The 11,202-nt window shown below is 39.0% G+C and overlaps 1 protein-coding gene across 1 annotated transcript; it reads left to right on the top strand.

Moving 5' to 3' along the window:
• Positions 1–219: 219 nt before the first annotated feature.
• On the top strand, positions 220–8,541 carry pmela (premelanosome protein a). Its single transcript, XM_077010152.1, has 12 exons — positions 220–401; positions 2,325–2,420; positions 2,658–2,804; positions 3,581–3,721; positions 4,156–4,317; positions 4,397–4,729; positions 4,842–5,450; positions 5,537–5,701; positions 6,460–6,559; positions 6,680–6,885; positions 7,702–7,792; positions 7,901–8,541. Exons 1-12 carry the CDS (start codon positions 347–349, stop codon positions 8,052–8,054), a joined length of 2,259 nt encoding a protein of 752 aa, XP_076866267.1. The 5' UTR covers positions 220–346; the 3' UTR covers positions 8,055–8,541.
• The last annotated feature ends 2,661 nt before the right edge of the window (positions 8,542–11,202 follow it).

The raw sequence follows: 11,202 nt of genomic DNA, 5'->3' as shown, positions 1-11,202 counted from the left end.
GCCATTAAAGGTGTGAAGGGAAAACCCACTTTAACTTACTTTTAAATCAGAAGTCAAACTTAATCCAATCCGGTTGTAATTTAACGTCTATTGCTAATGATTTTAAAGCTTTCTAATAATAAACAATTGTTGGTGATTAACTGAATCCTTCAAAAAATGCTCCTCTGGGCATGGGAGGAGCTCCCTTTAAAATCTGCACATGATGTCAGAGTAGGGACACATTCTCGATGATTAAGGAGACTGAGCCTCATTTAAAGAAGCTTTGGCACACCTCAAGGTTTTTGAGTTAGGCTGTGTTTCAAGGGCTGAGGTAGGGAACTGCAGTCTTGTCAGGTGGGGGGAAACAATGAGGACGGCATTTGTAGTTCTGGGTTTGGCCCTTTCTTCAGTTGTAATTGCAAGTGAGTATATCAATTAATTTATTCAGAATGCTAATATTCATATAGGTTGTTTACACCCAATTCAACTGTATGCTGTTTTACCAGAACCAGAGGCAAAGTTAGTCATCCATCATTTTTTATTACAACTGAACTTTGCAGCCTTTTGCAAATAAAACAGTATACACTAGGATATTTGTTAACTGAGATATGCATGAATTCACCACAAAACCAACTATAATATCACTAATAGTTTTTTTGTATTTATTGTTTGTTTTTGGTCGGTGTCAAGATTATACAAATTTGCACATAACTGTATTTCTTATGTTGCAAATGGCATTATAATATTTCTGTAATAATCAGGACAGAGCAATACAAATATCTTTGCAAATATTCCTGTGCACATTTGGATGTGGTTGTGGAGTAGGGCATATGCTATTGGTATACACATATATCATGCACACACACAGCCTCTATGTCATCACCACATGAACTTTCTTCATTCCTAAAGTTGGGATTATGACCATGTGTGATCAGATGAGAATCACATGAAAAGGATTGGGAGGGATTGAGGGACTCATGACTACCACTGCCTGGAATACCACCTAATAGTGCCTTTATCCCCATCCTGCCTCTACGACCTGCAGACCTTTAATCCTTAGACCTTTAGAAAATTAAAATGCATAAAAATCACACCTTTTTTAATTTTGAAGCTGCATCATTCTCCTTATTCACTGGTTTGTTTGATCATTTGAACACATTGCATTTTTTTTTTGCAAATTTAGCATGAGGACAGGACTTCAACAATAAGGATTTAGAAGCAACCATATTCCATGTTCTGTACATAAGATTTATCAGCTGTAGTGACTATTAGCTAGAGTTTAAGCATACAAATATGACTCATGGTCTTACAATTTGTCCTAATTACCACAAAGGTTTAGCATTTTAAATTTACTCCAGATCTGACAAACATTTAATCAGTAATAACTTTATATTTTGAGCATCAATTTCAACTTCAACTTCAACTTCATTTATTTATAAAGCACTTTAAATCAAAGCTATTGGCCAAAGTGCTGTACACAACTAAAAACAAGATTTAAAAACAAGAAACAAAACAAATCATGTGTATACACATACAGCACAAAGACACACACACACAAAGAACAGTCATTAAAACAATAAAACAAAATAAGAACAAAATAAGAGCCAACATCTCAGGCTGAGTTAAAAGCCAAAGAGAATAAATGTGTTTTAAGAGAGGATTTAAAAGCAGAGAGTGATTCGGCCTGCCTGATGTACAGGGGAAGATCGTTCCACAGTTTTGGGGCGGCGACTGAAAAGGCACGATCACCTCTCAGCTTCCTCTTTGTTTTTGGGACAGCCAATAATGACAGAGCGGCAGATCTGAGTGAGCGTGAGGGGATGTATGGGTGGAGCAGGTCAGACAAATAAGGAGGGGCGAGGCCGTGAAGACATTTAAAACAAAATAGCAGAATTTTAAAATCGATCCTAAAATGAACTGGGAGCCAGTGAAGTGAGGCTAAAATCGGCGTAATATGGTCCCGTTTTTTAACGCCAACTAAAAGACGAGCAGCAGCATTTTGGACCAACTGTAATCGGGTAAGTTGGAAGTTATTTCAGGGATATCAAGATCTGTATCAAGTCTTGTAATGACTCAAGACTTGATACAATGCAATCAAATCCAGTTGTCTGGCTCAGAAATAAGGAAGGTGAATTAACAAATCGTTACAAACCATCACAAAAGTAGGGCCATGAATCAATATTAGGTTACAACATTTTGCAAAAGCAGAAGTGTATAACTCAAAAATAAATGTTTTACCACTAGAGTGAAGATAAAGTGACAATTTAAAAAAGAGGGTGCCAATGTTTATCTTTGATAAATGTAATGTGCCTACTTCTTGCTAAGGTTTTCCTTTGCTCTTTAAGGGTCCAAAACACGTTTTACTCGATATCGCTCATGGAATACACGCATGTACCCCGTATGGCAAGATGGGGACCCCAGATACAAGGACTGCTGGAATGGTACTCACACATAAATCAATTTATATATCGTTTTTTACTATAGATAGTAACAGTCAGTAAACCTCAGATTGAGATTTTATACCCTATTTGAAAGCTGGCAAGAACATGGTGCTGACATTTTTAATAATTGCATCATAAAATGATGAAGCATTCTTAAGAATCAGTGGTCTTTGTGTCACTCCTTCTTTCAGTCCTTTTTGAGAGAAGATCTTTTAATACCGGATTTGCTTATTACAGGTGGAGAAGTAACATTTGACATCAGAAATGATGCGCCCACCCTGACAGGTGCCAAATCAACTTTCAACATTGATGTCCATCCTCCTCAGAACCAAACGGTTCTGCCTGATGGCCAAGTGGTGTGGGCACGCAACTGCACTGTGAATGGTTAGCACTCATACACGTGACTGCCTGCAGCATACATGTAAAGATATAAAGATTCACCCTGTTTGATGATCATGTAGGTAGATCATGATAAAAGTAGATCATAGAATATCAAATTATGATGATAATGTGGGTAGATCATGATCATAGTAGATCATAGTAAATCATATTTTTATGGTCATGTAGGTTAATTCCTAATATACAGTTTATTAATATGCCTAGAAGTTGACACATATTTGTATGAAATTGTGGGATTCCCATGTTTTCTAGTTCTCCTTCTGATAGGTTGGCTAGATGAGTCATTGTGTAATGACACACCTGCATATGCCAGAACTAACCAGAACTAACCAGATACAGAACATTAGTTCATCATATGTGGTGGCACTCCACTTCCTTGCCCAATATAATACACTTTTATACAGTGGCGGACTTAGCAATTTGGGGGCTAAAGGCGAATTTAGCTAGGGGGCCCATCAACATTAATATGTAAGAAATAAGTTAGCTAGTCGGGAGCCCCTACAGTGGGCTGCAATGGGAGGGGCCCAAGGCAGTTGCCTAGCCATGCCTCTATGCAAAGACCGCCTCTGCTTTTACATTAAGCTGTAATGTATTACCTGCCTTATACCATACCATAATATCCTGGGTTATGTACAAATAAAAGTACTAATTATAATATATGACACAATGAAATACTACTGTTATTGTTTCCCCTACTGACGACTTATCTGCCAAATGCAGTGATTTCTGAACAATATTTAAAATCATATATGTATTGTTAGGAACACAGTACTCAAAGGGTCAGCCAGTGTACCCAGAACTCAACACAACACAAGAGTGGACTGGGCTGTTCCCTGATGGTACATCCTTCACTACAACATCCACACAAAAGCCACGGTTCATTTTTGTGTGGAAGACTTGGGGTAAGTGAACTTTACTCATTACATTAAATGTCCTTTAACTGATCCTCTCATAAAATTGCAAAACATTTGGCCAAACACATCATATACTCTTTGGGTAGTATATTGTGTACTCAAGATGATTTTAAAGAAGCTGAATGTTGTCGTAAACATGTTATGTACAGTATATTCTAACGATGACGTTTCTGTTTAAATGTATTGTTCTAAAAACATACTTGCCAAATGTAAAATCATAAGGCCTGAAATGGTATGATGACCACTATCAATTGAATGAATTGTTATTAGGATAGTGTAGAATCCAGTGTAATGTGTCCAACAGTTTTAACCCAAATTGTACAGAACAGTTGTTCACTAACTTCACTGTCAATAAACAGAGTAATGTGCAGATGTGCCCATTGTAAAGTGTTCCATTAAAGACTCTTCCTGTCCTCTCTCAGGGCGATATTGGCAGGTAGCAGGTGGCCCCTCTTCTTCACTTACTATTGGCACAGACAATGTGCCTCTAGGCTCCTACAATATGGAGGTGGTCATATATCACTGCCGTGGAAGAAATAGGTTCATTCCACTTGGATATGCATCCACACAATTTTCAATCACAGGTAGGGCTTCTGAAGTTATGAATAAAAATAGGTATTTTTAAATAGCCAGCAACTAATCATATTTTCTGTTCCTCTTCAGATCAAATCCCTTTTACACTAACTTTGGCCCAGATTGGTGATCTCAACCAGGCGGATCAAAGTTTCATTCAGAATAGGCCAGTGCTATTTAGCATCAATCTACATGACCCCAGCCAATATCTCAGTGGGTCAGATGTCACCTTCAACTGGGACTTCGGTGACAACAGTGGGACCCTGATCTCCCGTGAACTCTCTGTGACCCACACTTACCTCGAAACTGGATCCTTCAGGCCACAGGTTGTGCTGTCAGCTGCCATCCCAGATGCATGTGACCCGAGTCCGACACCTGAAGATACCTCCAGTACCTTACCTCCAGCAGAAGTGGTAACCACAGGTATGTTTAAAATCTCATTCATTTAGGCCTTAGCCTGAATCTGCAGACGGTAAATTATGTTAATTCCCAGCAATCCAATGCACTCAGTAAACAATGTGTACTGGTTTTATAGGAGACCTGGTTGTGGTGCCGTCGATAAACACAGTCGAGCAGCCTGATCTTGCTCTGGCAGTTCCTGGCTCAGATGCTCCAGGTGCTGCTGACGTTGTTTTACCAGCCTCTCCGCAGCCAGTTGCACCTGCAGTAGAGGAAGAGATTGCTGCCTCTGTTGGTCCAGCGGCAGCCAATGATTTAGCAGTGGCCACAGCAGAGGCAGAAGCAGGACTGGGTGATGTTCAGGTGATTGTTGCTGCAGAAGCTGTTGTGGATGCTGACGGCGATGCAGCTGGCAACACGGTCACAGTTGCCACGGCAGAGGCAGATGAAGCGTCTGCTTCTCTCGCTCCTTCCCCGGTGGAGGCCACAGCAGAATTGACCGATGCTGTCCTACCAGAAACCCCAGATGTAGACGCCGTGGCACTTGCTGAGACCAACACAGAGGTCCCAGCTGCCACAGAAAACATAGAAATAGAGGCACTCGCTACTGATGCTGCCGTTAACCTCGCTGCCACCAATGATGCCGATGCTGAGGTTGTGGAAACGAACAATGACGTCGCACCAAGTGAAGTCATAGTGGATGAGGCGGTGATGACTGAAGCTACTGCAAATGACACCACTGCAGGTCAGCATTTCCTGCTCATTGATTGGCTGGTTCATTTAGCGCATGCACAAAGCTTTGGTTTTCCCGTGATTTTCACATATCCACAGAGCCCCCAGCTGTTCAGGATGACATTGTTGCAGAAGTGGACGGAGCCGGCGAAATGCCACAGGTCTCCATGGTTATTACAAAGCGTCAGGCTCCACAGGTGCCTGCTGAGGGAAGCTGTGTGGTTCATCGCTATGGATCCTTTTCCACCACTTTGGACGTTGTTCGTGAGTATCATCACTGTCCAATTATGAATGTGCTTTTGTAAAACCTTATCCTGGAATTTGAGGCCACAGATTACACTTGAAATTTCCTCGAGGAAGATTACACACACAATTAATTTGACATGTGACACCAAACAAATTAAGAGGTCAATACCAATAAAGTACAAGCTACTTACTGCATTAATTCATTCTTAATAAATACATTCTTAGGTTATTAGAGCAACTCACTAAGAGGTGGTTTATATATATGACCTGGCCAAGCTTCTGATTTTTTAGAAACATGCATGTTCTGCCCTATTTAACAGTTCATGGTTAAATAAGCTACTCTTGATGAACAGTTGCTGTTTTGATGCAAGACATCAATTCTCTGATTGCAATATTAAAATATTTTTTTAATGCACACAAGTCTAAAATGTTTTTTTTTTATAACTAAACCAGTACAAAATGTTCACCTGAAGTTCTAGATCTATATATTTTGCAAACGTGCTTTAATGCATTTAAAAGATGACTGTCACTTTCTTGTGCATTAAAGCCCTTCTGTGTAGAAACATTTACAGATCCTCCCCAAATTTCCGTAGTTTCTTATTTATCATGCATGCAGTTAAGTAAGCAGTTGTTAGCTATTTTCTGTTCTATCATATTACAAACATAGAGCTATCAATGTACATTTGAAATAAAACTTTATACAGGTCACAATCTCACATTTACATGTTTTACATTCATTTGTTAGATTAAAAGCGTGATTGTGGTTCCTTTCTCAGAGGGTATTGAGAGTGTTGAGATTGTGGAGGTAAACAATGTCGTAGTGCTGGCCACAGAGAAGGAGAACGCTGTTGATCTCACCATCATGTGCCAAGGGAGGTCAGTGACATACTCAGACCTTTAACCTTTCCCTGATCATTAAATCAGATATTTCTATTAATGACCATACTGGCCACAGCATCGTTCCTTTGTATATCACATTTTGCCTTCTGTCTTCAGCTTACCAAACGAGGTATGCACCGTGGTTTCAGATGCAGACTGTGTAAGTCCTGTGCAGACTGTTTGCAATAATGTGACTCCAAGTCCCGAGTGTCAGATGACCCTTCGACAGTTCTTTAATGATTCTGGGACTTTCTGCATCAACGTGTCCCTAACCAACGATGTCAGTTTCGCTGTGACCAGTGCAAAAGTCAGTGTGACTATAGGTAAGAGTCACCCTACAGCAAACATATTCGAGGTCGTGAACAGAATTGTTCAAATCTAATGGTTGTGGGCTGGAGGCTGGACACAAGTGCGGATTTTGAAGGAGCTTAATAACAAAACTAAAGAACCCACAGGAAGTATACAGACATGAAACTAAGACAAATCAAACATCAACTAAGAACACCAAGTAACACTGACGGAAAATATTAACACAGGAGAACATTACAAGGAAATAAGACATAAAGACCAAATTATCAAAAGCCAGATATCAAGTACTTACAATACAAATACTGACAAATTAGTGAACAAGGACTTAGACATAGCAACAAAGTCAACTAAAGACACATGAAGCAAACCTGTAATCAAACAAACTAAAGAGACAAGGCAAACACCAATTGAACAACAAAACTAGAAATCAGAGACTGGACTTAACACCAGAACGCAAGAGCTAACAAACAACAACCAAAGGAACTAGAGAATATTTAATGCAGACACAGGAAAGAAACAACAGGGGCTACATGCAATGACCAGCATCCAAAAGGAAGAAACACAGGGTTTAAATACACAGGTCAAACAAGGAAAAAACGAGACACAGGTGAAACCAACACACAAAGTGGGGACAGTGACATGAAGGCAGACACAAAAGATATTCCAAAATAAAAGTACCAAGAGAAATCCAGGAAATAAAACCAAAACAACGGGGGTTGCTGTGGGGGACGTAACAGCAACATCATTCTGTTAGTGATGTTGCACAGATTTCAACTCCATTACTTTCTGACCAAATATCGTTTATAAAGATGAATGTTTTCATTATGTAGGTTCGAGTTCCTCCACAGGAGGTTCAGTTCCAGCTGCACTTGGAGTGCTTCTGCTCGTCTGTGCCATAGGCGCCATTGCTTTGACATACAGGTCAGTAGAGCAGCGAAAACGAAACCAGCTTGGTTCATTATTAAATATATACAATGAATACTATAAATTAAATGAATGTCATATTCATCCTTAAAATATCATCTCAAGGCGATTTAAGCAGTACCATCCCCTGAGGGAGGACTCCAATGGCGAGTATTTGGGGAACCCTGGCAGAACATCTATGGCCCTGCTCCTATGGAACCTGCTGAGCCGGAAGCCTGCTGGAGAAAGTCGCCCACTGCTTCACGGCAGAGTGGTGTGAACAAAACCAGCGCTAAACGTACATGCAGCTGATTCTGCCAATCCACATGAACAAAAAAACAGCCCAGAGAACTTACAGAGAATATGACTCCCAGTCAGTTATGTCTAAAGAAATGGATTAATAAGTCCTAAAAGCTTTACATATCAGCACAGAGGATCATCAAGCGCACTCGGCACAACCAAAACAAAAAACATATCATATGGCATTCAGTTCTTCAACCTCCTTTAAAGATAATGATAAAGATACTGACTTGAAATTAATTAAAGAATCTGGACTACTTAATAAACGTGCTGTACAACTGACATACATTAACCGCTTTGCTTTATGTTTTAGGTAGATTGCTTATAAAATGATACAGATATTATATAGTTAACATGTATAGTTCACCTGTGCTATGCTAGTTGATTACTTACACTTTATGTATGCAGGTAGTCACATTGAATTAATCACAAGACACATAATTAATAAATGTTTTTGAGGGACTGTATGCTGGTTTTGATTCAGGTTTTCCTAACCCCTGTTTACAATGGATTAGGAACAAGTATCGAAACACTAAATCATTTGGTCATATAACATCTATGAGGACCCTAAAAAGTCTTTGGTCAGTCCACCATTGAATAATTAATACACTACACATGATAGCACATGTAATTATAGACCTTGGTTTTCTTTTAATCCTACAATGTGTGGAATGTTAATATTACATTTTTACCTCAAACATATAGACCTATGATTTGGACATATTTGTAGAAGTGGTTGCCATTTTCAGAAAGTCGAGTGGACATGATTATTGCTTGGAAAAGTTATTCCTTAATGCTCAGAAATTGTGTTTTAAAATATTGTGTGTTTTGGAACTGCACGTTTCAGACACTCAAAGTACTCAAAGTACTTTCAAAGTACCATATCTTCATTTTAATGTAAATACCTGTGTTTCAAATCTGGTAGGATGCCTATTTCATGCCTGTAGAAGATGAGTACTTCTGTTCTAAGAATCCAGAGGCAAGATCAAGCATCAGTGGAATGATCACGATATAATTCTCTTCTTCATAGGTCAGCAGTGTAAACTCAATATAGTTAGTGAGTCATATTGCACTCTATGCAAGGTCAAGTGTGCTGTAAAATAATTTTAAAATCTGCTTATTGATAATCAGTAATACATCAACAAATCCATTAAAATCTGTCATCATTTATCTACAACATACAGGGGTTGGACAATGAAAATGAAACACCTGGTTTTAGACCACAATATTACTATTTATTAGTATGGTGTAGGGCTTCCTTTTGTGGCCAATACAGTGTCAATTCGTCCCAATTCGTGTCTTGGGACTGACATATACAAGTCCTGCACAGTGGTTAGAGGGATTTTAAGCCATGCAACACGCTTCTTTGGGGGTTCTCCACATTGTAACTCTCCCGGATGTGTTTCGTCCTTCTTGGTGGTATGCTGACATTACCCTTGATACCTTGATCCATCACAAAGACTTGCTGTCTTGGTCACAGATGCACCAACAATTTGTCCTTTTTTGAACTCTGGTATGTCACCCATAATGTTGTGTGCATTGCAATATTTTGAGCAAAACTGTGATCTTATGCTGCTAATTGAACCTTCACACTCTTCTCTTACTGGTGCAATATGCAATTAATGAAGATTGGCCACCAGGCTGGTCCAATTTAGCAATCTGTTTCATTGTCCAACCCCTGTACATTCTGAATGCACAACTTGAAATTGTATCACGAGAAAACAGATGAATATTCTACAGTTCATTACTAAGTCCCATGAATATTAGAAACACATATCTTAATGTAAATATCTGACCCATTTCTGGTCCTGAGTTTATTGTTTTGCATCATATTGTAATAACAGATAATAACTCTTGTCCCATATGAAATGCAAGAGCTTATTATTTAGTTATGATACATACTCTATGTTTTCTACATTACTCATTGTTCATCCTAACTGAAAACTTGTGTTGCTTATTAAGCAGGAAATTGAGAAACTTGATTATTATTTAAGTTACTCAAATTGATTATGACACTTTTAATCAGTATTTTAATATGATAGAGTTGGCAGTACTACGTTAAGAAAGGAGAACGCATAAACCCATAAACATAAACATATACATAAATCTGTAAACATTTAGTAAGGAATGTCAACATTTAAAAAAGAAAACACAGAAATTAATATCGTTATACTAAAGATTAATATTGTTTTGAAGGAGCTCCTCAAGTTTACTCAAAGGTTTATTCTGAATTTGGAGGCGGTGTTTTTGACAATGTGAAATAATCGCTTCTTTGTGAGCAATCTTTCTTTCCATTTGTTTTACCTTCGATCTAGTGATCTTCCGCTTATGCCCAGTTGGTGGCGATATCGATGAATATTTTAGTCGCAAGCGTCAAGAAGTGACAAGAAGAAAATAGATACCAGAGATTTGCCGAGGAGAATTACCACTCTGTTATGTCTTCCGAGTTTGTCGGACAGCGAACGAGCCTAAAATGAATGGGAGTGAATGGAGCTAAACGGCTAAAAATGAAAAATTCTAATAGTTTCTCACAACATGGCCAGACCTTTCTTTAATTTTGAAAACTCGGATGTATATATTCACTTACAATAGGAAACAAAACGTACATGTTTATCTTCTTTTTCTACAGCAAACGAATTTCTAACAGTTAGATGGTAGCATTTTCGCTACACATGCGTCTGCTCACCAACTAATCATTGAGTAGCACAAACGCTAGCGTCCTACTGCACCAAACTATTTGCTGTAGAAAAAAAGGAAACATTCAGGCAGGGGTTCTTTGCTATTTAATGTTATGCCTGCACGTACTTTTCAAAATTAAAGGATGTTCCTGAGTTGTTAGAAACTTTTGATTTTTTTGTTTATTGCAGTTTAGCTCCATTCACCCCCATTCATTTCAGACTCGCTCGCTCGCGCCTCTGGCGTATGAAAAACCCGAAAACGCTGGAAAGTGGCGAATCTAGTTTCTACACACTCTGGGGTATTCAGTAGGAGTGGTGAATCTCACCTCTACACACTCTGTGCTATTGATCCTGAGTGGTGAATCTCCCCTCTACACACTCTGGGGTATTAACCCGGAGTGGTGAATCTCCCCTCTACACAGTGTGTAGATACTCTGGGGTATTAACCAG

The sequence above is a fragment of the Brachyhypopomus gauderio genome, chromosome 1 (assembly GCF_052324685.1).
Source record: "Brachyhypopomus gauderio isolate BG-103 chromosome 1, BGAUD_0.2, whole genome shotgun sequence".
Lineage (NCBI taxonomy): Eukaryota > Metazoa > Chordata > Actinopteri > Gymnotiformes > Hypopomidae > Brachyhypopomus > Brachyhypopomus gauderio.
The sequence above is the reverse complement of the archived record's forward strand: the minus strand, read 5'-3'. Positions and strand labels throughout refer to the sequence as shown.

Coding starts and splice junctions, on each gene's coding strand:
- pmela (XM_077010152.1), top strand. CDS start 347: ATGAGGACGGCATTTGTAGTTCTGGGTTTGGCCCTTTCTTCAGTTGTA. Junction 2,421..2,657: donor ATACAAGGACTGCTGGAATG/GTACTCACACAT, acceptor TGCTTATTACAG/GTGGAGAAGTAACATTTGAC. Junction 7,793..7,900: donor GCCATTGCTTTGACATACAG/GTCAGTAGAGCA, acceptor TATCATCTCAAG/GCGATTTAAGCAGTACCATC.